This window comes from Lissotriton helveticus, chromosome 10 (genome assembly GCF_964261635.1).
Source record: "Lissotriton helveticus chromosome 10, aLisHel1.1, whole genome shotgun sequence".
NCBI classification, from domain to species: Eukaryota; Metazoa; Chordata; class Amphibia; order Caudata; family Salamandridae; genus Lissotriton; species Lissotriton helveticus.
The window spans coordinates 1,110,082,276-1,110,104,299 of NC_136071.1; the positions used below are offsets into that span (position 1 = coordinate 1,110,082,276).

Sequence of the window (22,024 nt, forward strand, 5' to 3'; positions counted from 1 at the left end):
ATTTCTGCCTCTGACCGCTGCAAGACTGCCCCAAGATCCTTGATTTCTGGCGGTCGCAGCGGTCCTGTGGTGGACCGACCGACATACTCATAATACTGTGGGCAGGCCAAATAGAGCTCTTCTATCCTCCTAGGGCCGTCAGGATGCAGTTCCTTCCATACAATGTGGCTCAGCTATGGCACGCCCTCCCCCACAATCGAAAACTCCCTGACAATGAACTCAGGTTCTGCTAAAATCATGGCTATTTGACAACCGATCTTCCCCCTGAACATAGCGGGTGGATTCTGTGTTGCATTTGCCAGCGCTGGGATGCCTACAGGTAGCCATGCACTATATAAATACAAATATAATAGAATGGAATAGAATAGATGCACCTCAGGTGGATAGGTGAGCAAGTTGGTCCTGGTATCCTCCGGGTTCTCAGAGCAGTTTTTTGCCAGAAGTCCTGAGTTTTGGGATTTGGCTATCTGGGAACCTTCAGCACAACAACCAATGGCCCAGGACGGCTTGGACACCACTTGAGAGTTCAGGACTCACTGCGGATGGGTCCAGATGTGGGTTAAAGGTGGTGGGAGGCTTCTGTGTCCCCATGCTTCTGAATAGGAGGGCAGCAATAAAGCCCTTGGAGTCACTTAGGTAGTTCTACGTCCTGTGGAAGATGAAGGGCTGGCCTCCGAAGGTACAAGGCAGATTCCAGGCAGCAAAGCAGTCGTTCTAGGTACAGCAAAGCAGTTGTGATGAGTGCACAGCAGGTCACAGCAGCAGGCAGTTTACTGAGAGTCCTTCCGCAGGTCCAGAAAATGAACTGAAGAGTGGGTCTAAAGGTCCAACATTTATTTATAACTGGTTCCCTTTCCTTTGCAGTTTCTTTGAAGTGCATGGTATTTCCTGACTTCCCTAACCTGGCTCCAAGCTGGTTGCAGTGACAATGTGGAGGTGATAAGTCCTTAATATGAGTCGGGAGGAGGACAGGAATACACCTTAGGTGATTCAGCGAGGGAGATCTTTGATGAAAATGTGACTATAGGACTCCCTCTCTGCTCCTCAATGAGGTGAACAATCCCCAAAAGTAGGGGGTTTACCTCCTAGAACTGAAGGACCCAGATTGAACCGAACGGCAATTTGGTATTGTATGCGTAGAATTGCAACACCTGTGAAGTATATGTAGAGAAATATTTTAGGGTCAAATAGGGTCCAACCTGGTCTTGAAAAAAACCCTGGATCCCATTGGGGCCGCTGGAGGGCTGAAACATGTTGACCTGAAAATGAGTGGATATTAGCAACATAATAGGGCTCTTACTGTCCCACTAGCTCTTGTTTTTAATCATCTCTCTTCCATTAAAGAATCAATATTAGTGAGTTTTGACTGGTAGGCGGTAGGGATTTTTATTGGACTCCTTTCCCTTTTTCCCCTTTGGTCTCCTTCTAATGACAGACTTGCAGCCCTAATTAAGGGTCTCGTTCGCCATTAGAGGATTCTTTTTGAATGTGGGATGGCCGATGATGAAGCCTGTGAAGTGTGTAAAGCTATCCCGGTCATTTTTTTACACACCTGTGAAAATCCATATTACTGGAGGAATAGAGTGGCCAGTAAGCTGATTCATACTTTTGGTGAGAAAGTTCCTACACAATAAGGTGTGAAAGCCCAGCAGTAGGACTAGAATTATAGGGGCCCTTATGTTTTTTGTAGTTGTTGTACTTTCAAGGGAGAACACAAACGATTGTCCCTCCGAAAACCCCTCCCACTCCCTCGGACCCAAAACCGGTGGGCTCTACTGTGATAAATAATAAAAGAAATATGTGTTAAATAGGCCAGATTTGCATTTTGTCATTTGATACTTGGTTTTGGCCAGGGTGGCTGTGGAGCGTTGTTCTATTGACAATACTGGTGAGGGAAAAGGGTAATGGAGAACACATTGCTGGGAAATCAGCTTTTGTTCTTCATTGAATTGTGCTAATTGCAGTCCAGAATATTCTCAGTAATATAGAAGTAAGGAAATGTCCATGAGTTGGTACAACCAGTGCTGGCATTTCTGTACATTCTTGGACAAAAAATGTGTGGATGATTACCTGTCTTCAACAGAAAGTACTAGTTCTAATTCAGGGTACGTAAATGCGTCTTGTATTCTTCACATCAGGAACCACTCCGAAGTGTGTAGGTGTGTCTCAAGGCTCATCAGCCCGATCACTCCTGGGTGAGCCTAAACAATACTTGAGAGAAGGGGGGGAATAACCACACTGCTAGCATTAGTTTCCCATTGCATTGTAGTAACTGTAGCTTGTAATGTTTTCAGTAACTCACAAGTGAGACTGTGTTCCATATTCACCATCAGTTGATACGCGTAGTGCTGCTATTTAAGTGCAGTTCTACACTATTAAAGACTACATGTACCATTATGCCTTGGGAGGACGTGTGCAGACATTGTGCTCTCCTCCCTGACTGTTTAATTTTAATTGATTAACAAACACTATGGATGCATCTGTGTGCTTGGAGTGGTACAGAACTTAAAGATGCATACCAATTACCCATAAACAGGATTGCTTCTTGTTTATGAGTGCCAATTAAGCTAAAAACATGTGCACAAGAATACCTAGTACTGGCTGTGCCAACATTGGTTGGCAGGCACTTGAGTAACAGCGGGCATGGGCACTTTTGAGTACTGCATTTACCATAATGCTTTGGGAGAGCTAATGCAGGCAAAATGTTCTCTTCCTCCACTTTTCAAAGTTAATCTGCTTACATTCAGAGGGGCAGCATTCCAAAAGCAACCACTAATAGGATACTTGATACAGTATCAGATAGAAATGTTAAAGTAGAGGAGTCCATCCAATAGCCATTGTAGCATCAGAAAGGATGTGAAAAAAAGGAAGGATATCCTACATAAAACCAGTTCTGCTCTTAACTGGGAACAGGGTAAAGATATGCCACTGCTATGACCACTTCCTGTGAAGTGTGGCATATTTCTGGCTCAGAATGCAACATTCTCCCAAAAATCAAAATGGACCGAATCTGTCCTTGATATGTGTGTCTGTGTAACCCAACCCAAAGGTGTAGCTAATAACTGACTGCACTCCCCTTTCAGCCCCTCTCCTAATTTAATTAGTGTGGGGGGGGGGGTCCATCTGGCTGAAGATCAAGAAATTAGGGCTGACCTGGGTGTTATGAAATGTGTTCGCCTGCCTTTGAAGTCTAGCTTATCTCCCCAGCCCCCTTCCTCTTCCCGGCTTCTCCACAAAGCAAATCTCCTCCCACAAAATGGCTATATTGTTGTAGCCCCAGGCATCTTCACACCTACTCAGGGAGCAGGCTGTCAAAAGCTGACCAATCAGAAGAGGCTTCTCCAGGGCTGTTTTAGTCAACTTCAGGATAGTAAGTTAACCCTCCCAGTGCTCTATCCTCCTCGGTAGCGGCACTGCTTCACATAACAGCTGATCTCTCCCTTAGACATACACACTTTATATTGCTTTCTACCTAGCTGCAGGAGGAAACGCCGCTGGAGTGTTTGCAGCCTGTTACTTTGCTGTTATTACCTGGTCGCCTCTTCTACCCACGCCTCGCGGCCCCCGCTTCGCGGGCGCCGCTCGTGGTGAACGCACCTGTGCCAGCACCGGAATCACTGCAGGGGGACCTGCCACTAGTTCTATTACCTGTCGGGACTGCGAGGACCAGCAGGCGCAGCGCGGCTCAACTCGCCGCAGCTGGTCCTCTTCCCGCCCCTCCCGCCTGAACTTGAAATACTGCGGCTTGGGGAAACACTGTGTGGTGATTCATTGCTTTCTACCTAGCTGCAGGAGGAAACGCCGCTGGAGTGTTTGCAGCCTGTTACTTTGCTGTTATTACCTGGTCGCCTCTTCTACCCACGCCTCGCGGCCCCCGCTTCGCGGGCGCCGCTCGTGGTGAACGCACCTGTGCCAGCACCGGAATCACTGCAGGGGGACCTGCCACTAGTTCTATTACCTGTCGGGACTGCGAGGACCAGCAGGCGCAGCGCGGCTCAACTCGCCGCAGCTGGTCCTCTTCCCGCCCCTCCCGCCTGAACTTGAAATACTGCGGCTTGGGGAAACACTGTGTGGTGATTCATTGCTTTCTACCTAGCTGCAGGAGGAAACGCCGCTGGAGTGTTTGCAGCCTGTTACTTTGCTGTTATTACCTGGTCGCCTCTTCTACCCACGCCTCGCGGCCCCCGCTTCGCGGGCGCCGCTCGTGGTGAACGCACCTGTGCCAGCACCGGAATCACTGCAGGGGGACCTGCCACTAGTTCTATTACCTGTCGGGACTGCGAGGACCAGCAGGCGCAGCGCGGCTCAACTCGCCGCAGCTGGTCCTCTTCCCGCCTCTCCCGCTATTTAACATCCCCTACTGACGCGCTAGCGGGACGCGCGCGGAGCAAAGCGCGGAGCTAAGCCCGGGCAAAGGGCGGGCCCTCTGTGGCCGAGGTAGGCTGGGCTGGGCCCGGTTACTTACTTAGACTGAGATAACTGTACTGTTTGTTCTCGAGTCGCACTGAGTGTGTTGCACGATCCCAGGAATATTTATCTTCTGATATTGTTGTGATACCCCCCAGAACTGTTCTGTTGTGCGGTCATCATTGGATCTTCTGGACTATATTTTCTTTTTTATTTTTGGAAAAATATTTTTAAATATTTTATATTAATTCTTGTGGAGGTTGGTACTTTTGTATTATTTTTTGTGTGTTACACTTTTAAAAATGTCTAAAACATTGCGTTCAGGGAGGGAAGTTGGAGGCATTTTGGCCTCACAAAAAGAGCCTGTTCGCATAAGAAACAAATCTGTGAATAACCCTCCACTGAAGGGTCAATGCCAACTATTGGATCTCTGGGTTCTGCCGAATCTTAAGAATGCTAATGTGTCAATGAATAAAGCTACCGGTGCTAAGGGCCAGGAGATCCATACCTCTGCTCTTATGTCTCCTCCATCCAATTCGGTGCTGTCTTTTGCACCACATTCGGTATTGGCGGTGTCCTCGCCTCTTGCTAATTTTGAAGGGAAGGGAGAGGGCACGGCTGAACTAGTGGGACCTGAAGGAGATTATCCGATGCTTCCATTGCTGTCCTATGTTCCACAGATTGACGGGTCGGGTGGCGGTTTGTTGTTATCATCCACCGGCCCTGAACCCTGTGGCCATTGTGTAAACATTGCTAAAGTGGAGACTAAGGCCCCTTGCAGATCTCCGGGCGATGTGACCCCTCCTAAGCTTATGCTGCATAGTAGTACCCCCTCTTTAAATGATCAGGGCACGTCTAATCTGTTAGATGCTTCTGGGTCTTTGGGTTTTAACCTATCGGGTATATGCCATCCTCACGAGGCATGTGAAAAACCCATTTCTGAGTCCATGATTGCTTTGGAACAATTATTATCCTCGATATTAGCTTTATTGGGGAAATTTGTTGGCAGCTCAGATTGCATTTTGGATTCAGTTACCCAAATCCTGAAGGCTCTGTTACAAAAATCTACTGATTTAAAAGGTGCCCCTCTTCCCATGATGGAACATTGCTTACAAGCGGGTGAAATAAATGTTGGTACCCAAGTCGCAAATACGAAGGATATGTCGACATCTCCCCAATTACATACTGTAGCGATCCCCTTAACTGCAGCGTCGAACTGCATTAAGAATTCGGTTTTAGAGATTGAGGATGAAAATGTTTCTATTGTTGGTCGTAATGGGGTCTTAGACCTTTTTCCCATCTTTACATCTGAGAATAGAAAAGATGTGTATGACTCTAATCCTGTTGTAAAGAAAAAAATCGGCAAACATGGCAACAATAAAGGGAATAAAAAGAAACCTATCCGCAAATATAGGAAGAAAAGGCAGCGCCGAATAAAATTCCAAAATTGTTCGACTGAAGGGGAGAATGAAGTAGCTGATTCAGAACTCCGCTCACTACCCGCAATGGCGGATGCTGAATCTAACTCCTTCTCTCCTGTACCCTCAAATGGTGAATGTGAACTGGGGCCCCTATCATCTCAGGAGGTGTTGTTGCGAATGGGGGGTCCCTTGCCAAGTAAGTCTCTATCGCCTGTGAATGGAGACCCATGTAATTTTCCACCCGGGTCTCTTAATCCATTGGCCCCTTCCTTTTCCTTGGCTTTAGAGACTGTTGATGGCCCTACTGTGGATGTCCCCCAATTTACATCTAAAGGTTCAGTGGACACCCTTGTCCTGGACTTTTTACCTTTATTTGATGTGGACCTTCCCTTAAATAGAGCCTGGCTACTAAAGCGCTTTAGTGAGAGCGAAAGCCTCCGCCATATCCAAACTAGAGATATTGAGTTGGTTACCCTGTTTGGTGAAGTCAAGGTTTCGAGTATAAGGGTTAAATTCTACTCACCAATTATTGTAAACCTGATACTGCAGCAAGCAGAGATTTTCCAACGTACGGGTATTGATATTCTCCCGATCTTTAACCTGGGCAACATTAAGTATGCATTTGGAGAGCCTTTTGGAGGAGATAAAACTAAGGGGGTATCTCTTTCCCTTGGGGATCTGAAGATTCGGGTCTCCAAGGGAAAACGTTTGGTCTCGCAAGCGAAACCACCGCCGTTAATACAGACTTCCTCTTGTATAGAGGATAAGGACCGGTGGAATTGGTTGCACGGAGCCTTAACTACAAAAACTAAAGACAACCCCAGACTGTTTCAGCATCTTTAACAGCTCTCTGAATATTATCTCTTGGAATGCATCAGGGATTCATAGCAGCCCAGAGAAATTTGATTTTCTTTTTTCACTAGGAGCGAATGTGATTTGTTTACAGGAAACCTGGTGTGTCAATATGTTGAATGTGTCTAAAGATGTTTATGTCCTGGAAGTGCCTGCTGCCCCTTCCAAGAAAGGACACGCCAGGGGGGGAATCGCCTGTTTACTATCCAATAAATTGCAATGGAGATTCTCCCATTATATTGATTCCAGCAAACTTTTCCATGCCGTAACTATTGAAAACTTGTTTAATGCTGGCATTAAGGCCCCTATTGTGATTTTAAATGTTTATATTCCTCCAGAAGAATGTTTTAATGTGTTAATGAAGCGGGTATTTCGTTATGTAGATCAAATCAAAAATGTTCCATCTCCCCCAGCGGTTTTGATTATGGGTGATTTGAATTGTAAGATTTCCAATGTTAGTCTGGAGCTTTTCAGGAATAAGTGTAAAGAAGAGGCACACTTTGTCCCTCAGGCTCTCTTCCCTGAAAAGTCAGTGACAAATAAAAGAGGGAAGATTCTGTTAAAAGAGCTAATGGCCGTCGATGGGCTTATAGTAAATGGGAGATTCCCGTCGGACGTCCCTGCAAAATTCACCCATAAGTCTCCCTTTGGGTCTTCCATCTTGGATTATGTCATTGTGGATTATGGCCTGTTTCCATCTATTCTCGACCTCAAGACAATACCTACCCCTCTGAGTGATCATACTCCATTACTCGTAACTATTTCCTTAAAAAGCCTGCCCACTGCACCCTGGTCCCTTAATGGCAGTGATGCAGCCTTCCATGTTTCTACGGGAAGGTGCTATTGGAATTCCTTTGCCATCAAAGGGGTGAAGGAATTGTTACTCGATACCATTTTAGTTCTTAATGAGTGGCATGGTAACGAAATAGTATATTTTGAAGAATTTCTGCGTAAGGTCATCTCTTGTGCTAAAAAATCTTCACGAGCGAGAAGAGGGGTTGAAGTTCCCAGGGCATTGTGTATTTTAAACAAGGAAATTAATAACCTTGTCCGGGAACAATATCTAGAAAGAGGCATTGAACGTGGAAGAGAGATTTCCAGGCTAAAAAGAAAGAGAAATAGACTTAAGCTAAAAATAAAAAAGGCTAAGGAAGATATTATCTGGATTGACCTGCGGGAATCTGTTGTACATGGCAGGATTAGAGATTTCTGGGCAATAATAGGTAAGGGGTGTGGATCTAGATTAAGCCCCTCCCCTATCCCTATCGGGGAAGAGGTATGGTCCATTTATATACGGGACCTGTATGCAGGGAACTGCATGTCTGATACTTTCGCCCTTGAAGATACCCTTGGTGATGTTAGTATCATTGGTCCGGATGCGGATGGCCTAATGAATTATCCTTCAGTAGAGGAAATTGAGATGGCCATAAAAAATATGCGTGTCTCTGGGGCAATGGGTCCAGACGAACTTCCCATGACGGTCCTTAAACAGGACCCGCTCGGGTGGAGCACAATTTTGTACCCTCTGTTCAAAGTATGTTTTATGACTAAAAAGGTACCCGCCTCGTGGAGGGGGAGTATCCTGGTCCCCATTTTTAAGAAGGGAATGAGGGATTGCCCAAGTAACTATCGCTTGATTGCGCTCCTCGACTCAATCGGGAAGGTTTTCGCGAAATGTCTTCTAGGATCCCTCTCCGCTTGGGTCGAGGAGAACAATATTCTGCCGTTTGCTCAGACTGGGTTCCGTAGGAATCACGGAACCCTGGATAATCTTACCGCTCTGCATGTGGTCACGGACAAATATGTACAGGTGCGAAGGGGGACGGTGTATGCAGCCTTTATCGATTTCTCCACCGCGTTCAATAAAGTGGACCGTGGAATGTTGTGGAGAAAATTGGCTGCTCTTGGTCTCCCGCCCTACCTGTTGGAGCTGGTGCGGGCCCTCCATACAGAGACCTGGTGTAGGGTCCTGTTGGGGGGTGAAGGGGGGCTCTCTGACCCTATTACATCGGGTAATGGCCTCAAACAAGGCTGTTTATTGGCTCCCCTTTTATTTTCCTTATATACGGCTGATCTGCCCGCCGCTATGTCTAACACTGAGGGCATTGCCCCTTCGGTTGGGGGGACCCCTTTACCTTGTTTGATGTATGCAGACGATGTTCTCATCCTTGATCTAACTCCCAAAGGACTTTTAAATCGGCTACATGCTCTTCATAGTTATGCTGTGGCTCATTGCATGAAGATTAACATAACCAAGAGTAAAGTTATGTGTATAGTAGGTAAAAGGAGGTGTTGAGCAGCAGATTTTGGTTGGTACATTGGGGGGCAAAAGTTAGAGGTTGTCAAGTCATATATTTTTTGGGGGAAAATTGTTACGGCTAATCTGAGTGAGAAACTCCACATAGAGCACTGTTCCCGCAAAGCTCTTGCTCATGGCAAAGGTCTAAACTCTCTATATCATGCAACGGGGAAACGGCACTTCCCGATCTTATTGGAGGTGTACAGAGCCAAAATCCCGGCAACAATTCTCTATGGCATAGAGTTAATAGAGGTGAAAAAGTGGGACTTTTGCCATCGGATTGAGGGGAAACTCTTAAGATCTCTTTCCTCATTAAATACTGCATGCTCTTTGGCCGCCTGTAGGCTCGAATTCGGTCTAAGGAGCAGTTGGGTACAGGGACTCTGTGCCCTAGTAAAATGGGTGGCTTGTCTTGCAAGAGCGGAAGTTGGGACATTGAGAGCATTTCTCAAAAAGGAACTATTAGGTAGTTTCAATGAGTTCTCCCAACTTGTTCGTAATTTCAGAATAGCCGTAAAGTTTTTAAAATTAGATGAAACTATTCTTTTTGTGTATTCCCCTACACAGTTAAAACTTGTTTTAAAAGCAGCCTCTTGGGACCTCTGCTTCCAATCGGACAAAAAATTAATTCATGGAAAGAGGAATGTAGATATCCTCCTTGATACTTATATGATGAAGCAGCCACAACCTTATGTGCGATGGTCCCTCCCACACGGCATACGAAGATTTTGGTTCTTGTTACGTTATGATCTAATACCCTTAAATCTTCTGCTATCCAAATGGTATGGCTCCACCTCTTTGTGCAATCTATGTAATTTAAATATTCAGGACTGCATGCATGTTCTACTGATTTGCCCGGCGTTATGTAAATGGCGCTCTAGATGGATAAAAGTAATTTGTCTCCGTCTTGGCATCCTAACCTTGAATGATTTTCTTCATGCACTGTATTGTCCTCCTAACGAAATGTTCTGCTTCCACATTTTTAATTTTTTTAAAGGTTTTTTAGCTATTTACTGATACCTCATGGAGATGCTTCTTGACTTGCCAATTATTTACTGTTCTGGTGTGTAAATTAATCAGTATGTAAGTTAGATATTTCTTGGGTGGCTAACCCTCTGCATTTGTATTGTTTTGTATTGTATTTCTGTATATTTTATGTGGCCCTCTGTAGAGAGCCAAATCATAATAATAAATAAATTGAATTGTTAGGGGATTTTAATCTTCATGCTGAAAACACCGCATGCACACAAGCTACCCATTTGTTAGAGACCATGCAGGGCCTGAACCTGATTCAATTAGTTCAGGGCCCTACCCACATAGCGGGTCATACCCTTGATTTGATATTTTCAAATCATCCTGGGATTATTACTCATCCCTCACTTCCTCTTACATGGTCTGACCACTATTTTATCCCTTTTGACCTTACTCTACCTCTACTACCTGGTCCTGCAGCATTAGGTAGGGAGCATGGGAGAAAATGGCATAAAGTCACTTGTGCCGCCTTGGATCCCATCTTTTCTAATCAGTTAGGACATTCTTCGAATGACCTTAATAAAGATGTGGCCAATTTTAATTCCTCCTTACTACTTGCCATTGATGCTATTGCCCCTTTACAATCTATTGCCTCTTCTAGATCTCGGCCATCTGCACCCTGGTTTTCCTCCGCCTTACGGGAGGAAAAGAGTCGCTGCAAAAAATTAGAACGTAAATGGCGGCTGACATATGATACTGAGTCAAAAATTATTTATAAAACTGCGCTTAAGAACTTTCAAAAATTAAAACGTTCTACCATGAGGGACTTCTTTGCTCAACAAATTAAGAACGCTGACAATTCAGCCAAAACCCTCTTTAATATCATAAGGGATTTTGTTAATCCCCCAGCCATGGTGTCACAGAGTACACCCAGCCAGACCTTATGCAATGGCCTCTCGGACTATTTTCAGGAAAAAATCATTAAAATAACCTCTTCATTTACTCCTGTTAGGCTTCCTCGGTTCCCAATGCCCATGACGGGCAGAAAGTGTCCTTGACTTTTTTTTGAAGATCTTACGATTGAGGCTGCCTCAATTCTGCTTGACCAATGCAAATCAGGATCTCCCCTAGATCCCGTTCCGGCAAAGGTAATGGGCAATCTTGCTCCTATAGTGATCGGTCCTCTCCTCACTATTTGGAATACCTCGCTACGCATTGGCCAATTCCCGATTGCGTGGAAACAGGCCATGCTTGTCCCAATTATGAAGAAGGCGGACGCGGATCCATCGCTATTTAGTAATTATCGTCCTATTTCTCTCCTCCCTAAACCGGCTAAAATACTGGAAAAGGCGGTTCAGATACAATTGGCAGAATATCTTGAAGCTAATCTATTATTACATGATTCACAGTCTGGATTTAGAACATGTTTTAGCACCGAGACCGCTCTTCTGGAGGTGTCAGAGACGATTCGTGAGTGTATGGATAGGGGCGAGGAGGCTATGTTGGTCCTCCTCGACCTATCCGCTGCTTTCGATACGGTATCTCATGAGATACTGTTGGATCGACTGGGCGAGATAGGTATTGGAGGCTCGGTATTGACCTGGATTGGATCTTTTCTTACTGGACGGACTCAGAAGGTCTTTCTCCGACCTTTTGAGTCAGAAGGTAAACCTCTGCTTTGCGGTGTGCCACAGGGCTCTGCTTTGAGCCCTCTGTTTTTTAATGTCTACCTTGCACCACTGGCGAAGGTGGTGGAATCCTGGGGGGTCAGAGTGATCTCTTATGCTGACGATACTCAGCTTGCTTTCTCATTTAGAGATCACTCTGACATTAATTTCACTAACTTCCGCCACTGTCTTAGTAACATCTCTGCATGGATGACATCTAATCATCTTAAACTTAACACTGATAAGACGGAGGTCTTATTTTTTAATCAGAAGGCTTCACTCCCGGCCATTCAGTGGTGGCCTACAGAGCTAAATCCACCCCCAGTCCAAGTCCAAGCAGTCCGAAACTTGGGTTTTCAATTTGACAATGTATTGTCTTGTAAAACTCAAATTAATAAGGTCACGGCAGCTTGTTTCGGTAAGCTGCGCATGATTAGGAAGATCTTTCCTTACCTCCCGTTGGACTCTCGCAGAACTGTCATACATGCCCTGTTTACCTCACATATAGATTACGCTAACAGTCTCTATGTAGGCGCCCCTTTGTACCAAATTGAGCGCCTGTAGATTGTACAAAATGCGGTGGCCAGACTGATTGGCAATATTCCTTATCGCCATTCAGTTGCTTCCTATCTAAGGAAGCTACATTGGCTCCCAATTTCCCGCCGCATCCAATTTAAGGCTCTGATTTTTGCCTTTAGGGTCCTCAATGGGTTGGGCCCGGGTTATCTGAGAAAGAGGCTCAAACTGGTTCATTCTATCAGATCCTTGAGATCGAACAATTTGTGTCTCCTGATCTCCCCTCGCTTTCGTCTATCCAGAATGGGTGGCAGAGCATTTGGAGTAGTGACTGCTAAACTGTGGAACAGCCTCCCATTAGATCTTAGGTTTATCTCTTCGGAATTAGAGTTCCGGAGAAGATTGAAAACCTGGCTGTTCACTAGTCCTTAAGTGCTTCCTCTATACTTTTAGCCTGCCGTCTGCAGCGCCGGGACACCCCCATCGGGGGTAGCCGCGCGCTTTACAAGCTTCAAAATAAATAAATAAATAAATAAGTTCTAAAACGACTTTCCTGTAATAGTTCAATTAATAAATCTAACTTTGGCAATTTGTCAGATATAATCTGACTATTAATTTGATATCTTTAATGGTATTGCTAGCTAGCTCCATTGCAAAGATAGACTTTATTAAATGTAATAAAGACTTCCCCATGTTAGCCTATGTGGCTAGCAGCACTACAATATGAAAACCAACTTTTGGCTGTTTTTCATTACCAGGGCATATAAGTCATCTTTTATATTCTCCCTGCTTTTTTTGTTATAACAATGCACCTTACACTTGGGGCACCTAGGGCAGATCTTAGAGGTGATTTATAAGTCATAAAATGGCAGGGTAATTTGAGACTTTGAAAGTACTTTTAATTCCAAAGTCGAATTTGGATATAGTTTTATTTTAAAAACAACCTGCAAGGCAGGCCTGGCTTTAAAATGACACCAGACACCATGGCAGTGCACACTTAAGTGCATGAAGCCCACTGGGGTCTCTAAACGTACCATATACTAAGGACTTACAGGTAGGTTGTCTCTGACAATTAATTTTATAGTAATGACCAAATACCTTTAGAGGAGAAAGCAGTGACCCAATTGGTTTATTTACCTTTTCGGTGAAGCCAAGGTCAGTTGGTGCAGATTTCATCAGTGGCATGGAAATTAAATGTCTTGTGTGGGCTACAGTTTGTTTTTTTATAACATCTACATATATGACCAAAGTATGTACAATTGTACTCTGCTGGACTGCATTTTAAAATCACTGAAGTGTTCCATGGCAAGAAAGAGTGCTTTGCCATGGCTGCCACACGGTGCAGGGATGTTTAGGGGGGCACCACCCAGGTCCCATAGCGGAGGTGCAGGGGAAAAAGCGGCCTTGCTAGGGGCCCTCAAAGTCACTTTCTGACAGCCTTTCCATGTCGGAACGGCCGACATGGAAAGGCTGTTGGGAACAGCATCATATTCCCGATGGTGGAGCTGAGGCTGACTCTGCCATCATTATGGGATTATGAGTGTTTCCGACGCTCTGATGGGCTCTTTGAGCCTGAAAGAAGCGTAGTTGAATCCCCGCAGTTTCCCTCTGGTCGCCGGCGGTAATACGGCAGTCAAAGTGAAACCAACGATGTCAGGCAGAAAGCCTCCGACAGCTGGTCAGGAGGCTTCCCGCCCGACATCGTAATCGGACCCTTAGTTGCTGTTTTTCTCCATTTTTAATAAATCATATTGTTTTACATCTGTATTTATATGTAAAAATAATTAAAAATTGAAAACTCAGAGCCTTACGAGGTATGCGTTTTCTTCTATTCTAGAAACACTAGGGCTTAATTTAAGAGATAGATAATGACTTGTTTGACCATTTGAAGTGACAGAAAATGTAGCCTCAATATTAACAGAAAAGGAGTGCAGCAGTGTTAGTGTCCTCAGGCCCAGGCAATGGTGCTCCAGATGCTGAGTGCAGCTGTGAGAATGGAAGAAAATGAAGGGACGTCCTGTTTGGGCTTCTTGATCAGGATCCAGCCTCCATTCACTCTTTATGTCTTCAAATTTCCTATGACTATTGAAATGATAATTTGCTTAGCCTAATATTTTGAAGGAGATTGAAGTAGGACTCTCAGGCTAGGTACGGCGCCCTGCTGAGCCTGGGATGAAAGGGCTAGCTGGACATCACCCCCTTCACCATGTTTTGGCAGAAGGCGCTCTGAATGTTTAAATTATGTTACATTAAATTGTCCAAGTTTATGTATCCATAATGTCTAAAGAAATGTTATCTTTGGTCTTTTTATGTAATGAAGTTTGAGACATATCAAAGCCTCATTGATCCCGGGGCAGCCAAGGAAAAGGTATTTTAGGTCCTACCTTGTGAAGTTAAGATACAGTAAGTGAAAATGGATGGGTTGAGTAGGCAAGATAATGAAGACCCTTGAAAATAAAACTCAATAAATGCTCCTTAAGGTGAAGATAGTTTTATAGTATGATGCCAGCTGAGTGGCTTGCTAAACTAAGGCTTATCTGAGAGAACTGTTTGGTCTTTTATTTCAGGACTTTTTCAGCAAATCTGACCCTTTCCTTGAAACCTTTCGAATGAACGACGATGGGACTCAGCAGCTTGTTCACAGAACTGAGGTACATGGAAGACCTGCATGGCATGATTCATCTACCTTTGCAGATAAAGGAGTATCCCCCTCCTTCTGGTCTATGATTTCATGGTTTCATGGTTTGTATGTGTATTAGAAGCAGAGCTATGAGGTTTTCCAAGACCATGTATAGGTAGAGAAAAAATCTTCAGGACAGCAAGTAGTAAAATTCAAAGAATAAACATGTCCTGAGTGAGAATTCAAAGCTCTGTAGAGGTTTCTTTAGCTGTCCAAAACACAAGCAAGGCTTCACCACAACCACAGGAAGGAGATGTGGTTAGTTTGGTAGAGATGAGCTATTAATTAAAATTTCTTTCCTAATGAGTTGTAACATACTTAAAAAAATAACTTCAGTCCCTTATATCCAAACATTAGAAGTGATAAAAAAAATTATCACGCCCCAGACATAGTTGCAGTTTGTCTTCTGTGGGAAATGTGATACATGTATTGCAGGGATATGTCAGTATGGTGCTGTGCGTTGCAGTAACAGAGGGAGGCAGTGCTGTGAGGAGGTAGTTGGAAGTGGGAGTGAGATGGACGTACTGAATTTGTGGTGGTGTAAAGTGGTAGTGTAGGGTGGGAAATGGTAGCGTGGCAATGTTTTCTTTGATATGGTGGCGGGTGGAGCTGTGGACAAAGGTCAGTGCAGGATTATGGCATTTAAGTGTTAGTAGCATGGTTGTATTGAGAGTGGGGTAATGCACTACAGTGGCCTTATGCTTGTAGTGCTACACGGTGATCGGCAGTATAATGACAAGAGATGGCATTGCAATGGTGGTAGTGTGCCGCAGTGTTGTGTGTTGCGAGAGCAGTGTTGTGGGAGTTTATAGTGGTTCACTCAAGCTCCACTTAACTTACATATCCTAAATCACTTATCACTGACGTAACAAAAACAGTTTTTACATGGAGAAATGTGCTTCGTTTTATTTTAACTGGACACTGAAGCGTACACGTGTATGTTGCCATTTGTGAGTTTGTCATATTCAAACATCAGCAGTCATGAGATGCGAGAAGATTAAATGATAATGGGAATAGGTGAGAAAGGTGGAGTCAAACAACTAAGATTCCATGTAGGAAGAATTGTAGTTTGTGGGACAGGGTAGAACAAGACGAACTGTGGCAACCGGGGCAGGGAACACACACAAATGAAGGAAAAGGCATAGTATATGCAAATGGAATATACAGCATAGTTCCAACCAGGGAAACACAACTTTAAGGGGTAGAAAAAAAATGTTGTAAGTAACTCAGATTTACAAAACGTGAAATAGTTTTGATTGAAGGTGCCCTTCACTGTATAACTGCATTGTTTGTTTATGGGTTGCCATTTTAGGGCACAGCATCCTCCTACTCTTTGTCACCAACTTGAACCATCTCCATCAAATGATAGACCATGTAGTGCCAGCATCTGAACATGGACAGGAGCTTACAAGGCATTGGCATGTAGATTGAGGTGATGTTGATGGTGCAGTAGAGTGTGTAGCCTGTGTCATTGCCACTGTTGCAGCCCAGGAGTACAGTAGGCACATTAACACCATGCACTAGTCAGTAAGCTCCCACCAATATCGTGTGTGACTCTTTCTCTAAAACCACCACTGGCCTTTCAGAACCTGCTCTCAGGGAACCAAAAGTCCTGTCTACCACTGTGGTTTAAAAGTTTTCTAAATCCAAAGCCTGGTGGAATGGCCCAAGGAAGGACTACTATGTTCTATGTTGAAGACACTCCCCCACTCTTTTAGTGACATTCTTCATCATTGGGTCTCGTCCTGATCCCTATAAACTAGGACGGGCTCGATCATATTTCAGGGTGCATATTTGATAGATACCACTGGGACACCCCCGTTTCCCTTTCATATTAGATGCCCTAGATATGGATACAACTAATTTATGGATGCTAATTGGAACTATTCCCCTTGCACTCTGTCTGAAGTCAATATGTTTCAGCCTGATTCTGTGGTCTCCCTGGGTCCTAGGTTTTCATCAGGACATTAAGAATATCACATTACAAATCACTGTTGTGTTCTGTCTCTAGCAGTTGGAGAATCACAAATGGACAAAACACTTAGACATGCAGGTTTACTTTGTCTTGGTTTTAAAGCACAGTCTAGTGCCTCAGTAATATTTAGAGCTCTGCCTCTTAGGAAAAGCGAGGAGAACATGTCCCTGACGTGACACTTACTCCACAGGACCATGCGGCCGAATCACCTATTTGGACCCGCTGAATTTCCGAAGGCAGGTGTAGGGGTACTTGGAGAAGCAGCATGCAATTAGTCATTAGTCACTAACAGCAAAAATTGCATCTAAAACTCATTGCATTGTCGTCAAAGGTATGAACTTGGGGCAACCATCATACCCCAAAGACTTGAGTAACTGCAGGAGTTAAATTAACTAGGATCACATTTTTACTGTCTGAGCATTCTGAAATCCAAAAAGTTGCAAACTATTCAACAAGTCCGCTATACACTGAGATTCTGAAATTATTTGCCTGATAACAACCACCTGTTCCCTAACTCAAGGCTTTGAAAAAACCCATCTCTACAAAGTCGAACTTCCAAAGAAAAAACTTTACTGAAACATTCCAACACATTTCATCCGATTAGCCAAACATTTACTGTGACTTACTCCTAGAGTACTCCTGGCCTATTCCTGAATTCAAGGAGCTTACATGTTCAAGGACCATATATATATAATTTAAGAGTAAGTAAAGAGAAGTAAGTTACCGAAAATGATTGGGGAATCGGACTTCAAGTTATATTCATTATGTCACTGAATTCCAAGAGTTCGCCAGAATTACTCCTTGAATTCAGCAGTAGGTTAGGAGTGTTCTAAAGTTAAGGGTAGGACACACGTGCTCATAGTAAAATCTTAGTGAATAAGTTCCTTTTTTTCACCTTAGTTACACAAGAGGACACACTCAATGCATACGTTCCAAGCTTACCATATGGTGAGTCAGCTCCCAGTGCTTTCTGACTTTGGTCTAAGGTGAATGCCATTTGTTTTTCAGTTACCCTCAAACCAGTGCTTCAGTTCAAACAATCATATCTTCAATTCACAATATTCACAAATGTTAGGTTACAGTTACACCAGGGTCATTTGTCCCGTTATTTGCCAAATCAACACACAAAGTCACAAATGTACAAAAGCATAGCATTAAGAATTATTTTAAAGCGATAGTTTAACATTCTTTACCAGACACGTACAAAAGGAAATTTTCATAGAATCAGAAATGTGTATCTAAGACCAAAGATTAACAATAAAAAAAAGAAAAAAAAAAAATATATATATATATATATATGTATATATATATATATATATAGTTATATATATATATATAACGCTCAGCTTTAGATTTGGTTTTCTTCTAAAGAACCGCACTCGTGGAGTCAAAGTTTGCCGTGCTCACACCATCAAGTCTTTAATCACAAAGTTTAACAGACGCGTTTCAGCATACAGCCTTCGTCAGTGTCAATTACATTGCGCAGGTTAGCATGGGTATTAGTGCAGACATTCATAGACATGGTTGACGGACTATGTTGTTCTTTTTAGTCGCGCCATCTTAGAGCATGTTTAATACATTTTCATTCACTGCGCGCTCTATTTAACTTCAAGTGTTTTCTTGATTTCTATAATATTGCCGTGTATCGGCCTGGCTCCCCGCAATTATACACTGCGGAGAGGTGCAAAAAAGGGGGGGGTGTGAAACCTCACAGTCCCCACTATCAAGATTCCCACTCGTCCATCAAGCCATGTATTGGCAGTTCTCTACTTATAAATACCAGCTTATTTCCACCAAGTGCAAGTCATTCCCAAAATTATTCTCAACAATCAAGAATCAAAATTCAAAATCAAAATCGAAAATCCAAGTTATCTTGCTGGGTACTATTCCAGGCGTCTCAGTTTTTTCAGTCTATCACAAGGGCGATTGAGAAAGCAGACCCGGCATACCCTGTTGCAAGACATTTCGACCAAATGCATCAGAGAGACAGGAGCAAACTGCAGTATTTTGGCATTGACTTTGTGTCTGATTGTGCTAGAGGAGGTGATAGACTGAAAAAACTGAGACGCCTGGAATCCAGGTATATCATTGACCTCATGACGAAGGCACCGCGGGGACTGAATAGCGGAGAAGAACTGGCTGTTCACTTGGGAAAATAACCCTAGTACCCAGCAAGATAACTTTCACCCTCTTTCTTCTCCCTGGTTTGGGTAAACAAGAGAACTGTAAATTCGGAAACGAATAATCAGGAACTGATAGAATGAGAGAATGACCGAAGCGACCCCAATCTGTCAGGAAGCTCTTCTTCTTTTGACAATAATATGATATATTTGTTTGACTGTTTTTGACTTGGATTTTCGATTTTGATTTTGAATTTTGAATCTTGATTGTTGAGAATAATTTTGGGAATGACTTGCACTTGGTGGAAATAAGCTGGTATTTATAAGTAGAGAACTGCCAATACATGGCTTGATGGACGAGTGGGAATCTTGATAGTGGGGACTGTGAGGTTTCACACCCCCCCCTTTTTTGCACCTCTCCGCAGTGTATAATTGCGGGGAGCCAGGCCGATACACGGCAATATTATAGAAATCAAGAAAACACTTGAAGTTAAATAGAGCGCGCAGTGAATGAAAATGTATTAAACATGCTCTAAGATGGCGCGACTAAAAAGAACAACATAGTCCGTCAACCATGTCTATGAATGTCTGCACTAATACCCATGCTAACCTGCGCAATGTAATTGACACTGACGAAGGCTGTATGCTGAAACGCGTCTGTTAAACTTTGTGATTAAAGACTTGATGGTGTGAGCACGGCAAACTTTGACTCCACGAGTGCGGTTCTTTAGAAGAAAACCAAATCTAAAGCTGAGCGTTGTGTTACTGCGGCCGCCCATTACCGCACACCGCACCCACCCGCGAGTGCCCTGATTTCCAAGTGGGACAGAGAGCGTGTATATATATATATATATATATATATATATATATATATATATATATATATATATATATATATATATATATATATATATATATATATATATATATATATATATATGCATCAGGGAGCTATCAAATGTCAGAATGCTTGGCTGACCCCTCAACCTCACTCTTAAGGCAGCACATCTAGAGTGCTTCCCTCAACTCACACTTTTCAGCCACCATTGCCCAATAGTGTCTGCCAAGATAGCTGAGTGGGTTGAGCGCCTGCTGCTGAGATTTGTGTGCACATTGGATATCGCGCACAGTCAGACGTTGGCAGGGCTGACTCGCTGTTCACCCTTCGAAGCTGAAACAATGATTAATGTTGGCATTCATAGTAATGACACATTTTTAATGAATGTTTTTGCGTGTTCATATTTGGTCAATCTTGAGCCTTTAAAATAATAATATAATAATAACGACAATAATAATAATAATAATAATAATAACGATAATGATAATGTTAGTAATAATAATAATAATAATAACGACAATACTAATATAATAATAATGATGATGATGATAATGATAATGCTAATAATAATAATAATAATAATAGTAATAATATAATAATATAATTATAATAATAATGATAATGATGATGATAATGATAATAATAATAATAATAATAATAATAATATTAGTAATATTACAATAATAACATACTAATATTAATAATAATAATAATGATAATGATAATGTTAACAATAATAATATAATACTCATAGCAATAATACTAATGATCATGTTAATAATAATAATAATAATAATATTATAATGGCAACAGCAACAATAATAATAATACTAATACTAATACTAATACTAATAATAATAATTTGGTAAGATCATTTGTGTTATTATTGTTAATAATGATGGTGATGATAATATTAATAGTATTGGTTATATCATATACATTGATATTATTTTCATTATTATCATTATTACCATTTTCACACCCATCATTATCATGATTGCAATTCTTATAAGTGTTTTCATAATGTCACTCTTTCAAGTAATTTCCACAATTCATTTATTGTATTATTCCTACTTCTATTTCACATTGAATATTTTATTTTTTCTACCCCAGGTTGTGATGAACAACTTGAATCCTGCCTGGAAAACATTTAAAGTCTCTTTAAATTCCCTGTGCAGCGGAGATCACGAGCGGAGGCTGAAGGTAAGGTTTGGGCGTAAATCGCTGTGTACCGGGGGCAATGGGAGGATTTACGACAGACGTGCCTTTACTCCTGCAGGATGTGGGGGGTCAGGCCTTACTGGTCCCCAGGCACCCAAAATCAATGCAAAATTCATTTGCAGTCCAATTCCGGTACCTGTGGTAAATTACAACCAGGCTGGTTTCCTTCTCTGCATAAGAACAACATTAAGCGAAATTTACATCCTCAACGTGTCTCATGTTTTATTTAAGAGTAGAAAACAGGCACTGTCCAGAATGTGTGCACAATTTACTACCTTTGCAGCCCCTATTTTTTTATTTTTTATTTTCCATGTTTTATAAAGTGGAAGCTAGACCCAGGAAAACGGTTGTATCTTGCCTTATCCCTACAACAATCCCTCCTTCAGTGGATCTCAGTAAAAGTTAAAAATAAAGACATAAGCAAATAGTATTCAGATTCCATCTTTTGCCAATCTTTTGTTGTCCGTCTTTGGCCAAATACAGTATTTAAACATTAGAATATATTTATTTTTCTTGTAGTTTATCAGATGCTGATTTTTCTTGCTTTGTTTTTACATTAGTTTATAAATGAGTATTTCGCATATTGAAACTAAATGGTTGCCTATGATTTTCAGACATTTTGTTAACATATTCTGTGGTACCGAAGCTGAGAGAAGACTAAAAAAAGCATGAGAACAAACACGTATAGTGAATGTCTGTCTTTTGTTTCCATGTCCAATTTGGAACGAATAGTTTCTATTTTGGTCTTTGACCAAACATCTGGTGAACTTTAAAAGCAGGTATCTATTGGTGGTTTGTCATGATGGCTGGATCATGTAAGATTTTTAGTTCTATTCTGAAAAGTTGACATTTTAAATTAAAAAATATCCTCAAAAGATTTTTTTGCTCTATATTTTTTGTACAAAATCTCTGTAATGCAATTTTTTTTGGTAAGGTCTACTACTAGAAGGATTTTCTGCCCTTAAAAAAAATAACTTTTGTGAAGTGTACAAAGTTGCCACAACTTTTAAAAAGTCTCCACCTAGTGAGTGAAAGCAATTTTAGCCAAATATGGAC

General features: G+C 42.4%; 1 protein-coding gene across 1 annotated transcript in view; it reads left to right on the forward strand.

Moving 5' to 3' along the window:
* CPNE4 (copine 4) overlaps nucleotides 1-22,024 on the forward strand; it is a 1,493,383-nt gene that overhangs the window by 845,844 nt on the left and 625,515 nt on the right. Inside the window, exons 6-7 of the mRNA XM_078663874.1 lie at nucleotides 14,702-14,785; nucleotides 20,861-20,950. Of these exons, the coding sequence (XP_078520000.1) occupies nucleotides 14,702-14,785; nucleotides 20,861-20,950 (174 nt within the window). The remainder of the gene's footprint in view (nucleotides 1-14,701; nucleotides 14,786-20,860; nucleotides 20,951-22,024) is intronic.